At 39.1% G+C, this 21,472-nt stretch overlaps 1 protein-coding gene across 2 annotated transcripts in view; it reads left to right on the top strand.

Annotated features, from left to right (window-relative positions):
• Positions 1 to 6,353: 6,353 nt before the first annotated feature.
• LOC126484376 (S-methyl-5'-thioadenosine phosphorylase) overlaps positions 6,354 to 21,472 on the top strand; it is a 44,560-nt gene continuing 29,441 nt past the window's right edge. Inside the window, exons 1-2 of one of the 2 annotated variants that reach the window (XM_050107864.1) lie at positions 6,354 to 6,511; positions 11,175 to 11,320. In XM_050107864.1, coding sequence (XP_049963821.1) covers positions 6,491 to 6,511; positions 11,175 to 11,320 — 167 coding nt within the window. In that variant the 5' untranslated portion in view covers positions 6,354 to 6,490. Of the gene's footprint in view, positions 6,512 to 7,753; positions 7,894 to 11,174; positions 11,321 to 21,472 lie in introns of those variants that run through there. The other variant, XM_050107863.1, reaches the window with a different exon arrangement.

Below are 21,472 nucleotides of genomic sequence, written 5' to 3'. Positions count from 1 at the left end.
ACCCAGATGCCTGGGGTAGTGATGTTGTGGCAGAGGATATGGTGCTCAGTGGAGTAGACAGCCAAAGTTTTGGCAGCATTGAGGGCAATATTGTCTGAACAACACCAGGTGACTGTTGCATCCACCAGCCTCTGGGGGCTAGCAATGAGCTGGCTGGTGTTGAGGCCAGTTGTTTAGAGTGCCATATCATTGGCATATTGTGCTGGGTAGCAGTGAGGGATGACTGTTATATCATTAACATAAATGTGTTCTGTGACCCTAAGAATCTGTAGTTTGGCCAACATCCAACATTCACAAGAAGTTAACACGTGCTTGTGTCTCTCGTTACGGAAATGGAACCGCATAATATTGCACAACGGTATGCCATTTCTTTTTGTGTTAAATTGAATAAAAACGCGATGACAACTTAGGTAAGCTTCAGAAGGCTTTTGGGGAGGAGGTTATGTCAAGAGCTCAAGTTTTTCGTTGATATAAAATGTTTAGTGAAGGCAGAGCGAATGTTGAAGATGAAGACCGCAGTGAACGACCATCAACCACACAGATGGATGTCAACTTGGCCAGGGTGCATCAACTCGTACGATCTGATTGAATATTATCTGTGAAAATGATTGCAGGAGAACTGAACATCAATCAAGAAATGGTTCATCTAATAATAAATGAAGATCTTGGAATGAGAAAGATTTGTGGATCCCATACTGCTCTGTCTGTACAGCAATTTTTAACCTCAAAACAAATTTCAGAACTACCACAGCCACCTTATTCACCAGATATCGCTCCATGCAACTTTTGTCTATTTCCAAGAGGCAAAATGGTGGTCAAGGGACACCACTTTCAAACAACACAAGACGTCCAAAAAGCTGTGTCGAGGATCTTGGAGAATATTACAGAAGATGAGTTTCAGAAATATTACCATCAGTGGTAGAAATGCTGGAAAAAGTGCCTGCAATCAGAAGGGAACTACTTTTAAGGAGACAACACTAAACTTGACTAAAACGGTAAGCAACATTTTTTTTCACATCAGTCTCATTACTTTGTTGTCGCACCTCGTACATGATCTCCTTCACGTACAAGCTACACTTTCCTAAAATTCTCCCATAAACTGAAGTCCAGCATTCACCTTACCTACTACAGTCCTTGTATTTTCATTATTAGACCAATTCCTGCATTATCACTATCTGATTTTGTGTCCATAACCCCGTACTGACCTCAGCAGAAGTCCTGTTCTTTCTGTCACCACACCTCACTAATTCCCACTACATTTAACTTAAACCCTTCCATCCCTCTTTTTAAACTCTCTAATCTACTTAATCAGCTTAGAGATCTAACATCCACTGAATAGTTTACCAAAGAGGATGCCATCATCCTCATGCAGTACAGTAGAGCTGCAGGTTCTTGGGAAATATAACAGCTGTAGTTTCCTCTTGCTTTTGTATGTTTACAGTACCAACATGCTGGCTAATGGCACAACACCATATCAGTTATCCTGACTCATGTCCCTGCAATTATTAAAAAGACTGCAGCTCCTCTTCAGGAATCATATTTGTGTGGCCTCACCACAGATAACCCTCTGATGTGGTTGCATGTACAATACGGCTGTTTGTATTAGACAGCCATGCATCTCAAAGTCCATTTTTTCTTGGAGATTTGATGAAAAACACTAAATAAATATTTCCTATACCATTACAAGATGAAGAATATATAACATATTTGTATGCTCAATTCTCATTGGTTTCCATGATCCACCTACTTGAAACTATCAGTGGTGGAAACTTGGCAGAGAAATTAAATTATACGATAAAGCAAATAAATAATAAAAAACCTTCAGTATTATTGTCTTTCACAACTTCTCTTAAAAAGTGTACTCAGCTTCAAAGTATCACGCCTTTGTCATATCCACCTGTTCATTCTACATGACAAGTTAAGTGTGCCAAACTGGGACTCAAAGATATAGATGGCATGGACAGGAGACTTGGGACAGGATGAAGCTTTGAGTTGATGGCAGGAACATGTTCAGGAAGCACAAGCTTTGGTTTCAAAGTGTGTATGGAATCCATGCTTCACAGGGTCATGTTAGTGACGCGTGGCTTACTTGGAACTGACACCTATACGACATGTCACTATGTGACAACAATTGACAACTTTCATTGTAATTTATTGTTTTTGTATTATACCTTTGTATTGGACCAGTTATCTATGGGTAGCGTCCTCAACTAATAATCGCAGAATCCTGGTTTCAAAACTGCCCATGGCTTCAATTTTGAATAAACGTCCTCAGCAATGACAGCCAAACACTTCAGGAATAAGAAGTCATCCTCATTCTACCAATGGCCTAGTAAAAGAGGGAAGGGGATTAGAAAGAGGTTCAGCACATTCTCTTGCCTTACAGTCAACAGTGGCACTAAAAGGGGGATGAATCAACAATGATCAACAGCATGACGACACAGAAGGCTAGGGAAACCACTACAGTAAAGACACATCAAGTGCATCCACAGGATATGTACAATGTAACCGAAAAAGTATCATAATCATCTCTCCACTGGCAAAAGATTCCAGGTTATTCTCCCATTCAGATATGTAGATAAATATAGATATCTACAAGAAAAAGATGCAGCAACATATGAAAGAGTAATATTCTACAAGTTGGGGCAAAAAATGTAAAAAATTTGAAGACGGCAGGGAAGCTAGAAAGTCTGAAAATGGAAATGCTAAGACTCAGTCTACATGTAGTGGGGGTCAGTGATGTGGAGTGAAAAGAAGTCAAAAATTTCTGTTCTATCAAATAGGGTAATATCAACAACAGCAGAAAATGGTATAATGGGAGTAGGACTTTTAATGAACAGGAAGATAGGGCAGCGAGTGAGTTACTGTGAACAGTTCAGTGATAGGTTGTTCTCATCAGAATTGACAGCAAAACCAATACTAACAGCATAGTTCAGGTATATATGCTGACACTCCAAGAGGAGGATGAAGAGATAAGGTAATGAGGATATTGAACAGGTAATTCAGTACATAAAGGGAGATGAAAATATAATTAGCATTTAATGCAGTTATAGGGGAAGGAGTGGAAGAAAAGGTTATGAGGGGCTATGGGCTTGATAGTAGGAATAAGAGAGGAGAAATACTAACTTTGTTCTGCAATAAATTTCAGTTAGTAATACTCAATACTCTGTTCAAGAGTCAAGTTGAGAAAGCATACAAGAAAAAGGTCCAGAGACATTAGGAGATTCCAGCTGGATTGCATCATGTTCAAACAGAGATTACAAAATAAGATATTGGATTGTAAGCATACCCTGGAGCAGACCTACTCATTATACCAGTTTAGTAATGATGAAAACTAGGGTGAAGTTTAGGAAAATCATGTCAAAGGAAGATGTTAACTAAAGATGAGGATAATGCAATACGGAATAACACTATAAACAGTTCAGTTGAAGAGAAATCAACATTTTATGAGGGCAATCACAGTTGGTTGAAAGAAAAATATGGGTATTAAGAAGTCAACTGCAAAGAAACCTTGGGTAACAGAAAAAATACTTAAACTGATTGACGAAAGAAGGAAGTGCAAAAACATTCAAAGAAAGACAGGAATACAGCAATATATATCACTTAGGAATTAAATAAATAGTAAGTGCAGGGAAGCCAAGGAAAAATTGTGGCAAGAAAAATGTGAAGAAACAGAAAAGGAAATGATTGGCAGAAGGACTGATTCAGCATACAGAAAAGTCAAAACAACCTTCAGTGAAATTAAAAGCAAGTGTGGCAACATTAAGAGTGCAATAGGAATCCCACTGTTAAATGCAGAGGAGAATAGAGATAGGTGGAAAAGGTGCACTGAAGGCATCTACGAGGGGGAGAAATTGTCTGATGACATGATAGAAGAAAAAAGTGAAGTAGATATTGAAGAGATAGGGGATCCACTTTTAGAGTCAGAATGTAAAAGAGCATTGGAAGACTTAGGGTCAAATTAGATAGAAGGGATAGATTACGCTCCATCGGAATTTCTAAAATCATTGGGGGAAATGGCAACCAAATTACTATTCAAGTCAGTGCATATGACCTATGAGACTGGCGACATACTACCAGGCTTTTGGAAAAACATACCCCAGACAACTCTGAAGGTAGCAAGAGTTGATACGTGTCAGGACTATTGCATAATCACCTCAATAGCTCAAGCATTTAACTGCTGACAAGAATAATATACAGGAGAAAGGAAAAGAAAATTGAAGATCTGTTAGATCACAACCACTTCTGCTTTAGGAAAGGTAAAGGCACCAGAGAGACATCTGTGACATTGTGTTCGATAATGGAAGCAAACGTGAAGAAAAATAAAGACATATGTCGACCTGAAAAAAGTATTCAACAATGTAAAGTGGTGCAAGATGTTCTACATCCTGAGAAAAATAGGAGTAAGCTTTAGGGAAAGATGGGTAATATACAATATGTTCATAGCCCGAGAAGGCACAATAAGATTAAACAAACCAAGAATGAAGTACGCAAATTAAATAGGGTGTAACATAGGGATGCAGTTTTCTTGTCCCTACTGCTCAATCTATACATCGAAGAAGAAATTAAGGAAATGAAACAGAGTTTCTGAAGTTCAATTAAAATTCAGGGTGACAGGATATCAATTACACATTTGTCGATGACATTGCTATCCTCAGTGAAGATGATGCAGACTTTCAGGATCTGCCCAAAGACAAAAGTAATGATAAGTAACAGAAATGAGAATAGCGAGGAACTTAACATCAAAACTGATGACCAGTAAGTAGACAAAGTTAAGAAACTCTGCATCTTAGGAAGCAAAGTGGCCCATGATGGATAAAGCAATGGTATAAAGAGCAGATTAGCACAGGAAGAAAGGGCATTTCTGCTCAAGATAAGTTCACTAGTATCAAGCATAGACCTTTGACGAAGAAATTTCTTAGAATGTATGTTTGAAGCACAGCTTTGTACAGTAGTGAATCATGGACTGTGGGTAAACTGGAAAAGAAGAGAACTGAAGAATTTGAGGTGTGGTACTACAGAAGAATGTTGAAAATTAGGTGTACCGATAGATAACTACGGAATGATGAGGTTCTCTGCAGAATCGGCGAAGGAAGGAACATATGGAAAACACAAACAAGAAGGGACAAGAGGATTGGACATTTGTTCAGGCATCTGGGAATAACTTCCACAGAAGTAGAAGCAAGCCGTAGAGGGTAAAAACTGCAGAAGGCAACAGCAACACATTGCCCTTGGTGCGATTTCTTATTATTAAATGTTAATTAATGACACATCGGAGGTAAAGCCTTCAAGAGGTCCAAAGATGAATGATAATATTATTCAGAACTGGATATGTTCGACATGGTTGGAGACGCCGAGCTACAGCCGGTACGGTAGCTCAGCGTGTTCGGTCAGCAGACTGATCATCCTCTGTTAAAAAAATAGAGTGGAGGTCGCATCGATTGAATTTGGAAGATGTCATGCGGCATTCGCACAGAACCACTATGGGGGGGGAAAAAAAAAAAGAGACGTAGAAGCAGATCGAAAGAAAATACTATCTGCGATAGTGTAATTTTCAATAATTTTTTCATCTTCGCTTTTGTAACAGATTCTGCGATTTCTTTATCAGTAAAACACAATATTCGATGTTATACATACATGAGCGCGCCGTTTCAGAAATGAGTTTTTTTTTCGATTTTGTGACTTGTGTCTGATTAAAAAACAAAGGATGAAATTGCTCGGAATGAAACGAAGAGCAACGACATTTACGTCCCTGCATGTAACAAATATCCGGCAGTTTATTTCCGTACATACTGCGGTACCCGATTGTGTGGCTAGGCAGGCACTTGACGTGGAAGAGCAGCATAAATTTGTGCGACTGAAACGAGTATCAATGACATCTATATTGTCACAAATTTATAGCTGCTATTACTGTGAATATGTTGTGATTTACTGCACTTGCGTTGGTGTCAAGCTCGCTTACTCAAAACGTGCTCTTGGAGACATTACGTAAATTGATTTTACCATCTAATCCGACTTCAAAGTATGCTGCCTTACTGAGCAGTGAGCACAGGCGATTAGGCGCAACCTCTGCTTTCAAGTCTCGTGACACCATTCGTGACACAAGTGACAACTTTGAAATTACACATATGAAAAGTATCAATTTTAAGCAGTGACACCAGCTCTTGAAACAAGTAACTGACTTATTACATGGAATTATCTGTGCCTCTTCTAAGTACACAGCTACGCACATAACCCTTTCTAGAAATACAACATTTTTCTCCATCTAGAGTGAATCTCCGTATGACACTGCTGCCGCTGTTTTATTTTTCAAATGTTTGTCATCAACATACTCTCACGCATCTGTTTCTCCTTCTGAGAATCACGTGTCGCATGGTTTTGTTTATGTTGGAATTGCGCGGGTATTTCCCGACAAATTTGGAACTTTGCTGTCTGACAGAGTCAGAAACTCAGGAACAAGCAACACGAGTTAGATCTATCGTGATATACGATGTCGAAGTACAAGATTAAGGTTAGTGTTACGTGAGACCGGTATTTTATCATTTATTGCTAGTCCTTTATTTTCTGTTCTACAAATAGAAAGGTGTAAAGAAACTGAAAATTATATAGGTTATAGAAACACGCACTGGGAAGAACAACGCCAGACACGTTGAGCTGTAATCTGTGGATCATTTCGCATATTGGTTGTTTTATTCATCATCTGAATATTTTATAATAATATTGGACATTGCATTTTAATGTCTTGGTGTAGTCAGAAGTGTATATTAGGTTGTAAGGTGATAACTTGTCGAGAGTTGGCAAAGCCAACGAATGTGAATGCGAATTGCTGAGTGGTGCAGTTTCTTCACGTTTAAATCGCCTATTACAATAATCGCATTTAGGGTCTACCCACTCCAAACATAGCTGAACCAAGTTGCTTCACTAATTCCAGGGAATAGATTTTCGAATTAAAGTTGCGGGGTATCTGTAGTCCAGAAAGTTAACACTTCTGCTTGTAGTATTTCTTTGTGGGAGAAACTTATTTTTCTACCACATACAGGTCTATAACAAATACTGAATTGTATATACAATACTGAGTCAGCAAAATTTAATGGTATGGATAATCCATTTACGTTGAACCATCTGTTGATAGTTTTAAATATTGCATGAGTTGCCTTTTCAGAAAGCGGCCTGGTACCACTCCTACAGTAATAGGCCTACTATCATCCACAAATATGACAAAATTCATATTGTCTGACAGTGCAAGTTAAAGTTCACTTCTGTATATTGGAACCTGATGGTACACAATGTCTTATTGTTTCAAATTTGGAGTGCCCATCATTGTGTGTCCAACACAAAACTCGGACACTACTTTTGCATGTGTGCTTTTACATTTATTTGTGTTTGTTAGCAATACTACACATTTTGCTTCCTGAAAGTCAGTCAGCCTACTGGCCAGCAATTCTGCCTCGCAATTTAGTAGTTTATCGTGCAGATCCTATAAAAATCATGAACTTGCTATCTCTGCAGTCATATAATGTTTTATCGTTTGCATGGAAATATCGCAATTAACACAATTGAAAGCCGGGGTCAATGGAAGTATCCGATTCCAGCCGTCTGCGTCGACCAGTGACGTAATGGTATTGTGGTGTGTGATGTCACTACGGCGTAGTGTTTTTGAATTGGTTGTGTTTGTTGATGTCGTGTTGCTGTATTTGATTGTGTCCTCTGGTGGTGCTGAGTTTAACATGTGGTATTTGGTTCATTTCAGTTTTGGTTGTCATCGTGCTAAAGTGGTTTTGAGTTTAGGTAGTTGGTCTGATAATGTGGGTGCGTTTGTATGTTGGTGTGTTTGCACAGATGTGTGTTGCGTGTGGTGGCCAACCTAGTTGGTATTGCCAGAGGCTTTTGTTGGTAAGTACTTTTTGTTTTGTTCTATAGTAATTGTGATGTTTTTTCTGTTGTATATTTATGACAGGTGTGTGGAATTAACATGTATTTCAGTTTTTGAGTTGTTATGGTTTTGGTTCCACTTTTCGGAGCTTTAGGAATGGGTTTTTGGTATCTACAACTGTGGTTGTCAAGGGAAATGTCCGATTGCACTTTTTGTGGTTGTAGGTTGATTTTTTGGTATTGATGGTTGCGACTGAGCTAATTGATGTAGGGAAATGTCAGATTCCTGTGGTTTTGTTGGTGTAGTGGAGTGTTTAATTTAATTCAGTTTGTTTTAGGATGGTGCAGTGTTTTTTATTGTTATATATTTAGCTTGTCCTCGCCCTAATCTCGCAATTTTTTGCGGTTGTCCCATTAGTTCCATTTTAGTTTTGGAGTGAGATGTTATTTTGTCATTTTTATTTTTGTTCACGTTCGTTGGAGCGTGTATGTAGTGATGTCATTGTCGCCGTATTGTATACGCTGGAACTAACAGTTTCCGCCACATCGATGACATCATGGATCAAAGCAGACGGGTGGAATCGGATGCTTCTGTAATTCCGAAAGCTGTAGCCAGTCAGACTATATTCCCTTTGAGATTTATTGATTATAGTACATCATCTTCTGGGGTAAGTATAGGTTGTTCGGGTCGACAGAAGCGTCCGATCCCACGCGTCGGCTTTGACCCGTGACGTAAGGGTGTTGTCATGTGTGACGTCATGACGGCGCGGAGTTTGGTTTGCGTGTGGCTGTCTCCAGTTCTGTTTTATCTTATTTTATTTACTTTTCTGATCTGTTCGTTCTCTCTCTCGTGAGATTTTTTTTTTTTTTTTTTTTTTAATTTAAAAACACTTATTTCTTATTTTAATTATCTGTTTCCTCAAATTTCTGTTTTAGCTTATTATATTTATCTTTCTGATCTGTTCGTTCTATACCGTGAGGTTTTTTTTTTTTAAAAAGACAGAAAACACTAATCAGCTACTGAAGCATCTTTATCTTCTATGGGTTGCAGGGGTTACGACCCCTGGGGAGGTGGGTGAGTATTCATGCATGGCTGTCTTCACTTACACGTTGTAGCTACGCAAGGTGTCTAAATTTGTTTATATTTAGTTTGCCCCCCACCCAAAACACCCCATTTCCCGCGCTTGTCCCGGTAGTGTCATTAGGCTTCTTGTGGAAAGTTTGTGTGTTTGTTTTTGTTTCTGCCATATTTGTGACGTCATGGGTCAAAGCAGATGGGTGGGATCGGACGCTTCCGTATTTCCGGCTGTTCAGTTGAGTCATTTTTGAAAATGCAGACAATAGTGGGATGCATCAGTAATTTTTCTCTGATGGCTCCTTATTGTGAAGCGACTTGACAGCAGCATGTTGGTGCCTTTTCCACCGTTCAGCTAAACATCATTTGATTATTTTAGCAGGCTACCTATTGGGAAAACATTTCATAGTCATAGCTATTTGAAAATTTATTTTTAATACTTTTGCTAACATTAAACTGCTTTTGGAGATGTAGGACATAATTACATTTTTTCAAACTTATTTTGGAATACAGTACTTTTCTTAGAAACTGTGGGCTTTCTAAGCTAGTAAGGGACAGACAAGTGTTGACCCTAACATTCCAATCCTTAATAAATTCATTGTCTGCACTCACCATTTAAAAAAAAAAAATTATTTTCATGAATCATTTTTCCTTGCTCAATTTTTAATTTTTTCTAAACAAGATTTTATATCTTGTGGAGGAAAATACATATATATTTTGATGCTCTGATTAATTTAGTTACAGTTTTACAGGCAGTTTGTTATAATTTAGCCCAGTCATTATCTGTGTCCCTCTTTGGTAATAAGTCTCATAGTTTTCTGTGATATTCTAATTTCATTTAGGAGCAGTAATGCTACTGCGCTGCTGCTATGGTCGCAGGTTCTAATCCTGCCTCGGGCATGGATGTGTGTGATGTCCTTAGGTTAGTTAGGTTTAAGTAGTTCGAAGTCCAGGGGACTGATAACCTCAGATGTTAAGTCCTTCAGTGCTCAGAGCCATTTAAACCATTTTGAGCAGTAATGCTCACCATGTCTGTAGCACTCAATAAACCACATGAGCCTTCCCACCCCACCTCCCTCCTCCCTCCTCCACTGGGTTGTGCGAAATGTTGAGCACATCAGGGAGCTCAGCTTTTGTTTCGTGGTTACAGGCTTGGCCAACCTAGGTTTCCTAATCTGAGGAATGAATGCCGTCAGTACTCGGGAACTGTAAGTTCTGGGCATGCTTCAACAACCACCATCTTTCACAGGCATAGAACATTTTGTGTCACAAGGAATGGGGACCTCAGCTTAACTATCTGGCTTGTAAGGATGATAAAAATCTCTTAAAAAAAGTGAATCTCAAGGCATGCTTGTGTGCCCGAGAGATGCATGGCTGTTGAGGAAGAACCGTCATTAGCGAGCAGCCTTTGGGGAACATGCGTCATTTCAGTTATATAAGACTTACGCAGGAAAGCTGGGCTCTACCTGGGTGGACCATTATTTCTCTTGCTGCTCATGAGGCAGATATGGAACCTTTGAACTTACTGTTTAAACTCACTGTGGAATCGGTGTACAGCTGCTGGGTATCAGCACCCAATGTAACAAGAGGGCTCATGTCACCAGTCCTCTTGATACAGGAATTGATTCAAAGACTTTTGTTTCTATTAACAGAATGTGTGCTGCTAGTCAAAATGTGTATTTAATAGCTAAAAGGAAAGACGCCAGCTTTGAGAAAGTGTCACTTTTCTACATTCAAAAGAGATGAGATAGACTGCTGCTCACTGTATAGAGGAGACGGTGAGTCGCAGATGAGCACAACAAAAAGACTGCTATACATTTAAACTTTTGGCCAAAGGGGCTTCCGAAGTAATTAAAAAGAAAATGCACATGCACACACACACACATTCACACAAGCACATCTTGCACACACATGACCACTGTTTCTATCCACAGTGGCAGGCCTCAGTGCTCAGATGCAGTGGTCATGGGTGTGTGAGTTGCACTTGGGTGAATGTGTGTGTGTGTGTGTGTGTGTGTGTGTGTGTGTGTGTGTGTGTTGCGTACTTCTGAAGGTGTTCAGGCCGAAAGCTTAACTGTATAGTAGCCTTTTTATTATACTTGTCTGCGACACAACGGCTCCTCTATGCAGTGTGTAGCAAGCAATTTATACTTTCTTATTATTGTCATTACTCTATCCTGGAATTTTTATTATTTGAATATATTTGTAAGCTTTATAAATTTTACAGATTGGCATAATTGGTGGAACTGGCCTTGCAGACCCAAAATTGTTGGAGGATCAGAAGGAAGTTCATGTCGACACACCATTTGGAAAACCGTCAGATGCACTCATTGAAGGAAAGATAAAAGGCGTTGATTGTGTCTTCTTAGCAAGGTAGTTGAGCACAAGTTTACGAGAAACATGTATCACATGCATTGCTATTTGTATGTAAAGTATTTTGACCATTTTCTCAGTTAGATCATTTTCATATTGTATATTGGCATGTATATTTTTTAACCTTTTTTTTTTTTTTTACGTGGCAATGTCTTTAGTATGTGTGTATCCATATATTAGTATTAATACAATGCATAGGGTTATACTGAAGTTCACATTAAGGTCTCGAAAGTAATGAGAAATGTTCGTCACAAAAACACCTACATTTCAGAATGTGACCATAAAAGAGGTTTAAGCACCTTCATACAAGGCAGAAAAAGAACAAATAATTACCTGTTGCCATGGCAAGGATTCCAATGTAATACTGAAACTCAAACCGGTGGAAGACGATATGGCATGTCTAACTCCTGGTTCAAGATAGTGTCTTTCGCAGTCGCTTGTACACCTTTGCTTTACTGATTCTAACAATGCATTTTGTACTCAAAATACTAGTAAAATATTGGACACATGAATGTACGTCATTCCTGTGCCCGAGTCTGCTGTGGTTCTATATTGCAAGTGGCATTCAGTAAGTAACGCAACACTTTTGTCTGAAAGCGGGTTTGTTTATTCAGGATTTCAATACACTGTATTATTCCCTACGCTTTTGGCTACAAAACCCTATTTTTCAATCAAATCTCCATTCATTGTGATGGCCTCACACCACCTTACTGGGAGGACCTTTATGCCCGCATGGTACCACTCAACTGGTTGATGTCGGAGCTGTCAATAACCTCCCCATTGGCCACATACTGCTTCCCACAGTGATGGAAATCTAAAGATCTGAGATTTGGACTGTAGGGTGAATGAGGAAGAACAGCCCAGTGGTGTTTGGTGAGCTCCTCTTGGATAGGCATACCTGTGTGAAGCCGTAACATTGCCATGGAGAAGGAAAAGTTCATTTTCAAAATGGTTCAAATGGCTCCATGCACTATGGACATCTGAGGTCATCAGTCCCCTAGACTTAGAACTGCTTAAACCTAACCAACCTAAGAACATCACACACATCCATTCCTGAGGCAGGATTCGAACCTGCGACCGTAGCAGCAGCGCGGTTCCGTACGGAAGCGCCTAGAACCGCTTGGCCAAAGCAGCCGGCAAGTTCATTTTCATTTTTGTTGTGACAAACATACTGATGTCATTTCTTCAGTTTCCAGAGGGTAGCACAGTACACTTTATAATTGATCATTGCACCTTGAGGGAGGATATCAAATAGAATAACACCTTCACAGTCACAGAAGGCCGTTGCCATAACTTTACTAGCTAAGGCTGTGACTTTGAACTTTTTCTTTGGAGGAGAGGTGGTGTGGTGCCACTCCATGGAGTGCCATTTTGTTTCCACTTCGAAGAGATGAACCCATGTTTCATCCCCTGTGATGATGACCAACAAAAAATTGTCAGTATCAGCCTCATAACAGGCAAACCATTCTGCAGAGACAGTCTTTCATTGCTCTTTATGGTCTTCATTGATTATAGATGTGTTTGTCAGCACTACCAACAGACTTCCAATTGTGCTGCGAGGTGTTGGATTGTGATCTGTTGATCAACTCGATTGAGTGTGTCTGCACGTTCCAGCATTGCAGAAGTGACAGCTGTGTGGACCAACCGGCACACAGGAGATTGGACGGGTTTCTACAACCTTGCAATGATGACGTATGCCTTGGCCAGTGACTCCTCATGCTTTTGTTGATTTCCATATCTCTGTAGATATTCTGCACAAGCACATAGAAAAATCTATGATACTGTGCTTTTCCACCAAAAGAAATGGGGTGCAGCTCTCTAGTTGGAACGCACCTCCATTAGAGATGTTTCGGAGACTACGTATAGCAGCACCACCTATTGGAACGTCATGAAACTATAGGGGCTGAAGCAGAAATATTCCACAATATTTACAACAAATTCCGGATTTTTTCCTAGTGAAATTGGCCAAGAAGCAAAATACGTTGCATTACTTACTGAATGCCCCATGTATTATTATTATTATTATTATTATTTCTTTCTTTTCTCAGACGTTATGTCTGGTCAAAAATGAAAAGTGACGCAGACCTTGATCAAACGTGATTTCCTTTTAACTGTACGGTATAGAGCAAGCAGTAAAGGAAACAAAAGAAAAATCGGAGTAGGTATTAAAATTCATGGAGAAGAAGTAAAAACTTTGAGGTTCGCCGATGACATTGTAATTCTGTCAGAGACAGCAAAGGACTTGGAAGAGCAGTTGAACGGAATGGACAGTGTCTTGAAAGAAGGATATAAGATGAACATCAACAAAAGCAAAACGAGGATAATGGAATGTAGTCAAATTAAATCGGGTGATGCTGAGGGAATTAGATTAGGAAATGAGACACTTAAAGTAGTAAAGGAGTTTTGCTGTTTAGGGAGTAAAATAACTGATGATGGTCGAAGTAGAGAGGATATAAAATGTAGACTGGCAATGGCAAGGAAATCGTTTCTGAAGAATAGAAATTTGTTAACATCGAGTATAGATTTAAGTGTCAGGAAGTCATTTCTGAAAGTATTTGTACGGAGTGTAGCCATGTATGGAAGTGAAACATGGACGATAAATAGTTTGGACAAGAAGAGAATAGAAGCTTTCGAAATGTGGTGCTACAGAAGAATGATGAAGATAAGGTGGATAGATCATGTAACTAATGAGGAGGTATTGAATAGGATTGGGGAGAAGAGAAGTTTGTGGCACAACTTGACTAGAAGAAGGGATCGGTTGGTAGGACATGTTTTGAGGCATCAAGGAATCACAAATTTAGCATTGGAGGGCAGCGCGGAGGGTAAAAATCGTAGAGGGAGACCAAGAGATGAATACACTAAGCAGATTCAGAAGGATGTAGGTTGCAGTAAGTACTGGGAGATGAAGAAGCTTGCACAGGATAGAGTAGCATGGAGAGCTGCATCAAACCAGTCTCAGGACTGAAGACCACAACAACAACAACTTGTATGTGGGAACATGTTGTTTTTATTAGTTTATGTTTTATGGCAAGTTGTTGATGTATTATTTTTGCTACATTGTCATGTCTTCTGGGGTATTCTGTATTTGCTAGTATTGTACATCCACTTGGGATGTGATCTACTGTTTCTATTTGTTGTTTGCAAAGTCTGCATTTATCTGTTGTGGCGTTGGGATCTTTAATAATATGTTTGCTGTAATATCTGGTGTTTATTGTTTGATCCTGTATTGCAATCATGAATCCTTCCGTCTCACTGTATATATTGCCTTTTCTTAGCCATGTGTTGGATGCGTCTTGATCGATGTGTGACTGTGTTAGATGATATGGGTGCTTGCCATGTAGTGTTTTCTTTTTCCAATTTACTTTCTTCGTATCTGTTGATGTTATGTGATCTAAAGGGTTGTAGAAGTGGTTATGAAATTGCAGTGGTGTAGCTGATGTATTTATATGAGTGATTGCTTTGTGTATTTTGCTAGTTTCTGCTCGTTCTAGAAAGAATTTTCTTAAATTGTCTACCTGTCCATAATGTAGGTTTTTTATGTCGATGAATCCCCTTCCTCCTTCCTTTCTGCTTAATGTGAATCTTTCTGTTGCTGAATGTATGTGATATATTCTATATTTGTGGCATTGTGATCGTGTAAGTGTATTGAGTGCTTCTAGGTCTGTGTTACTCCATTTCACTACTCCAAATGAGTAGGTCAATATTGGTATAGCATAAGTATTTATAGCTTTTGTCTTGTTTCTTGCTGTCAATTCTGTTTTCAGTACTTTTGTTAGTCTTTGTCTATATTTTTCTTTTAGTTCTCCTTTAATATTTGTATTATCTATTCCTATTTTTTGTCTGTATCCTAGATATTTTTAGGCATCTGTTTTTTCCATCGCTTCTATGGAGTCACTGTGGTTATTCAATATGTAATCTTCTTGTTTAGTGTGTTTTCCCTTGACTATGCTATTTTTCTTACATTTGTCTGTTCCAAAAGCCATATTTATATAATTGCTGAATACTTCTGTTAACTTTAGTAATTGGTTGAGTTGTTGATTGGTTGCTGCCAGTAGTTTTAGATCATCCATGTATAGCAAATGTGTGATTTTGTGTGGGTATGTTCCAGTAATATTATATCCATAATTTGTATTATTTAGCATGTTGGATAGTGGGTTCAGAGCAAGACAGAACCAGAAAGGACTTAATGAGTCTCCTTGGTATATTCCACGCTTAATCTGTATTGGCTGTGATGTGATATTATCTGAATTTGTTTGGATGTTAAGTGTGGTTTTCCAGTTTTTCATTACTATATTTACGAACTGTATCAATTTGGGATCTACTGTGTATATTTCCAATATCTGTAGTAACCATGAGTGGGGTACACTATCAAAAGCTTTTTGGTAATCAATGTATGCGTAGTGTAGCGACCTTTGTTTAGTTTTAGCTTGATATGTCACCTCTGCATCTATTATCAGTTGCTCTTTACATCGTCGTGCTCCTTTGCAGCAGCCTTTTTGTTCTTCATTTATAACTTTGTTCTGTTTTGTATGTGTCATTAATTTCTGTGTAATGACTGAAGTTAATATTTTGTAGATTGTTGGTAGGCATGTTATGGGGTGATATTTAGCTGGGTTTGCTGTGTCTGCTTGATCTTTAGGTTTCAGTTAAGTTATTCCATGTGTAAGTGTATCAGGGAATGTGTATGGGTCTGCAATGTAACTGTTAAATAATTTAGTTAGATGTGAATGTGTTGAGGTGAATTTCTTTAGCCAGAAATTTGCTATTTTATCATTTCCAGGGGCTTTCCAATTGTGCGTAGAGTTAATTGCTCGGGTGACTTCATGTTGCAAAATTATTACTTCAGGCATTTGTGGTATCATCTTGTACGAGTCTGTTTCTGCTTGTATCCACCGTGCATGCCTGTTAGGTTGTACCGGGTTTGACCATATGTTGCTCCAGAAGTGTTCCATGTCTGTTATGTTTGGTGGATTGTCTATTTTAATGTGTGTGTTATCTATTGTCTGGTAAAATCTCTTTTGGTTTGTGTTGAATGTTTGGTTTTGTTTCCTTCTATTTTCACTTTTTTTGTACCTTCTAAGTCGTTTGGCCAATGCTTGTAATTTCTGCTTCTTTTCATCTAATTGCTCTATTGCTTCTTGTTGTGAGATTTTACCTAACCTTTTTCGTTTTTTGTCTGATATTTCATTTCTTATAAATTGTGTTAGCTGTCCGATGTCTTTTCTCAGTTTTTCTATTCTGATCTGTAGCCTGTGTTGCCATGCTGGTTTTGTGGGTTTCTTCTGTGTGTTGGTTGGTTCTGATCTCTGCCTAGTGTGTATATTTAGTGTAGTGAGTGCTCCTACATAAACCAGTAGTTGTAACTCTTCCATAGTTGTATTTTCATTTATTTTGTTGTGTATGATTGTGTTGATAGTTGTTATTGTTGTTTCGACTTGTGGGTTATTTGGTGGTCTATGCAAGAATGGTCTAATGTCTGTATTTGTGTCTTTGTATTCTATATATGTCAGCTGAAAGTTTTCTTCTATATCTAACATGTGTGTCACTTCGTGTTCTATTTGTGCTTGTTCTGGTGGCTGTCTTAAGATTTCGTTTTCCTCTGATTGTTTAATTGACGCGTTTTGTTCTTTGTTTGTTTGCTCTGGGATGTTTGAGTCCATTACTGTATTTTCTTCTTCTTCTTCTGACTGCACATAATTTTGTTCCAGTATTTGTTGTACTTGTTGTTTGATGTTTTCTAATTCTGACTGGGTTATCCTGTTATTTTTTTATTATTACACGGATCTGATCAGCTAGTTGTTGTTCTGTTAAAAATTTTAATTCCGGGTATCTGGTAATAAATGTTGTGTATACTTGTGATCTGTATCCAATTGTGTTGGTTCCTAGGTTTGTTGCTTGGTAATAACAGAACATGAGGTGTCAATTAACTTCATCTGACCATCTCATCCTCTGTCTTTGTTTTCCTTCTAGGGTGGTTGCAGGAAGCATATCCTGCAAAACACCTGTATTTGGATTTAAATCATTTTCCAGTTGGCTAGCAGTGTCGTTACCATTGTGGGCGGGCATAGGGTTCAAGCGTCATCCTCGACCATGACGGCGCTTGTCCAAGGCTTCTTTAGTTCTGTCCTGAACCAAGTAATCACGCTAAAAGGGGGGTTAGCCCTATTAGTGGTTTGTTCTTTTCGTCGCCTTTTATGACTGGCAGAACATACCGGAGGCCTATTCTTATTATTATTATTATTATTATTATTATTTGTAACTATTGGTAGCGAGGCACTCATTGTTTGTCCTTGTGTAGTATAACCATTCGTGTTAATTCCATTAGTTCTACAAATTTTACAGAAAAATAAGCAGCTAATGGATTAAAACACACTTACAAAATTGTTCTACAGTCTAATGAAATCTGCAGAGACACACATGCACACATTTGTATGTGTTACAATATTTTTGACCACTTTGGAGTCATTTCGTGTAATCTTACAGAGGGTGATAAGGTGAACATTTCAGAATGTCATATTTGGTACATGAATATCTGCATGTCTTAATGGTAAAATTGCCAAGTGACTGTCATAACTCTGCCCATTTTTGATAAATTCAGATTTGAAAGCTCAAAGATGTGTACCTGATCATCAGTCAGGCACAAGTTCTCCATTTTCAGAGGGCTACCACTTAGTAACGAGTTGATAAGCTACAGACCTAATATGCATTGAGTATGGTGGCCCCTAAGTTGATGTAAGGTATAAAAAAGTGCGTTACATTTTAGTCCTAGTATTAAGCATAAATAATAACAGAAAGCATTTGGCATTGCATTTAATAGTTCTTACCTTCACTTAAAGATGGCCATTGGGAAAAAAAATGTCAAATTTGGTGAATTTCAAAGTCTTGTCTACCCAGACAGTTGACTATTTGAATTTCAACTTGATTTTTTAATGAAACTTTTACATAGTTGGTAGCTGTCATATGTGCAAAAAAGGAATATCGTAACTCACTTTGTTCATTGGCAAAGATTGAAATGAAAATGCCACTTACACGTACTGTCCACATTCAACACTACAGGGAATTGATAAAATCGTTCCTGAACTATTTGTTGTTGACCTGTAGGTCAGAACTGTATGTAGGTGAGAGATGGACACCGTTGTCAGTCATTTTTGTTAATGTATGTCACTGTTAAAGGTCTTTTCATTGTAAAGAATTACAAGAATGTGGTGATATACGAGTATTCTGTTACTCTAAATTAAGAAAAGGACTTAAGTGGAAAAAAAGATGCAAACTACGAGATATTTCAATTTGTTGCATTGTTACACACACACACACACACACACACACACACATACACACACACAGTCAGCAAAGAGCAGTTTCATAAACAAATTCAACTATAAAGAGGGAAATAGTATTTTAAAAATTCTTCCACCTTGTATATAACATTGTTTTCCTAGACATCATCAAAACAAAAAAAGGAAAGTAAATTCACCTAAAGGGGACAAATAAGATCTTTTCGTAGCACTTATTTTCAAGTTTATACAACCATGCACTGTGACTTTGTAAAAGACATCCCCCTTACAAACAACATTGGAAAAGGGGGACCCAAACAGTTTCTTTCCTACTGGACCATGAAAGGACTTGTGATTCACCAGGAGACATGTGGTTAATATCAATATCCTTAAATCCTTGTGATATCTGGGAAATGGGTCCTATGTACCAGTTTTTATCCAATATGAAAGCCATAGCAGCAGTGGCCCCATTTGTGTCTGTTGAGTGGTGTTAGTAGCAGGTGCATGGTGTGAATGTTTTCCTGGGACTGTGCTCACTAAAATGTACCTGTGCTCCAAGAGTCCTTCATACGATTTCATCTCCTGCATAAGAAACAAAATACTAACTTGATACTGGCAAATCAAATCTCCATGGTTCAGGCATCTGTGGCCACCTCTTTTCCCTCCACAAGATATCGATACTGTGCATTGCCACCTATCTACACCATATCTTCCATATTGAAACATTCACCCTCCAGTACCTGGAAGAGCACTCCAGGCACCACGTTCAAAAGCTCTCAAATTATTCCCATCTCAGAACATTGCTACCTATCAACACTCAATGAAGTGCCTCTGCAACTCCTCATAGCATCCTTCAGTCCCTATCCAAATCCATGGAGGCATCCCAGAATCTTTCCCCAAATTGCATCTCCCTCCTCACTCCAATAGCCACTTTCAGCTTGCTTCCATAATTCATAAACCCAACACCCTACATGCGTCATTATAGCTGTTTATTGTGCTCCACTCAAAACACTCTCTCTCTCCTCTTGTTAATCATGGCCTCCAGCCAATTGCTTGTAGCCTAGCCTCTAATATTAAAGATGTGAACTACTTCCTAGGCTGGCTCTCCACTATCCTCACACCATCACCACTTCGACCTCATTCGTTACAGTTGATGCCATCTCCCTTTAAACAAACTTCTCCCATATCTTTGTGCCTGCCACTATCAAACATTACCTCTTCCAACATCATTTCAACTCCAGACCCAATACCTCATTCCTTATATCTCTAACTAATTATAGCCTCATTCATAACTACTACATCTTTGGGAGGAAGATAATTGAACATACCGTTGGCACAGCTGTGGACACTCGCATGAAATCATCCTATGCAAATTTCATTGTGAGCCATCTAGAGGAAATGTTACTAGCCACCCAAACCCCTTGTCTGCTTCATTCATTGACGATTCATGATGGACCCATGGCCCAGATAACCTATCCTTATTCTTCCAAAGGCCCCAACACACACTCTCCCACACACTTCAACTGGTCCTCCTCAGCTCAAAGTTCCACATCCTGGACATTGGCAGCCACTTCTCTGATGGTGAAATCCATACCTCTGTCAATATCAAACCCGCCAACCATTAACAGGAGCTGCATTTTCATAACTGTCATGCTTTCCTCACCAAAATATGCCTAATGTAGTCTGTCCTCTCATGGACGCCAAGAAATTCCTTGCCCAATATGCTGAACATCTCACTAAGGCCTTTACAGGCACATACTATCATACAAATCTTGTCCACAGACAGATTTTCTATGCCATATCCTCACACACCCCTAATCCTCCCACCTGCCCCAAGAAACAGATGCAGAGGGGCACTCCACTTATCAACCATTGTCATTCTGGACTGAGACAATTTACCGTGTCCTTTACAAGGGCTTTGACTATTTATCACCATGCCCAGAATGAAGATGGCCTACCCACAATCTTGCCCACCCCTCCCAGATCAGTGCTCCACAGTCTATCCAATCTACACTTTATCCAAACGCACACCCACCTTCAAACCCCTTGCCACATAAGAGACCTTCCTCGTGGAAGACTCAGGTACAACACCTGTCCTATGTAAACCCACCCAGCTCATTGTGCCCCAGTCTTGTCAAAGGCTCATCCTATCCCATCCCATCAGACGCAGGGCCACCTGTGAAAACAATCTTGGTGTGCCAGCTCGTCTGCAATTCCAGCGCAGCATTTTACATAGGCATCACTACCAACTCTAGCTGTCCAGCCAATTGAATGGCCACTACCGAACTGGTCAAAAGCAAAGCCTCAACCCAGTCAAGTTGTAGAAAAGCTCAGCATAATGTAGCTGTAGAGGTGTGTGTGTGTGGGGGGGGGGGGGGGGGGGGGGATAAATAGTAGTTCTAGGTCTTTAGACAGTTGAATAGCCCAGATGCAAAAGCAGCTAAATACATTTTTTGTGGATTTTGAGTTGGACATTTGGCCACACAGATTTTTTTTCAGCACCTGCATGAGGGACTAGGTTTCAGGTTGCAATATCCACTATAAACTGTTGAAACTGCCTGTAGAAAATCGTGTTCAGTTGCAAAATCCGATAACTGCACATTGTCCTCAGGTGCAAAACACTCTAAATGTCAAACAATTGTAAAACCTGTCAAGTTCAACAGTCAAGGTGCTCGCCATGCCATGCCTGGATACAGAACACACCAACTGACATCAGACTTACCAGTTTAGACATTCAAAGCTACCTTTCAGTTTATTACGAGTAGAAGGGATATTTTTCCATTGAGGATTAAATTGGTTGCGCTGTAGTGAACACATGCACGGCAAAGAAGCTCTTATTGCAAATGCATTGTCGAAACATACACCTGTAAGTACAGTT

This window comes from Schistocerca serialis, chromosome 6 (genome assembly GCF_023864345.2).
Source record: "Schistocerca serialis cubense isolate TAMUIC-IGC-003099 chromosome 6, iqSchSeri2.2, whole genome shotgun sequence".
In the NCBI taxonomy this organism is placed as follows: domain Eukaryota; kingdom Metazoa; phylum Arthropoda; class Insecta; order Orthoptera; family Acrididae; genus Schistocerca; species Schistocerca serialis.
This window is presented reverse-complemented; position numbering and strand designations above follow the sequence as displayed.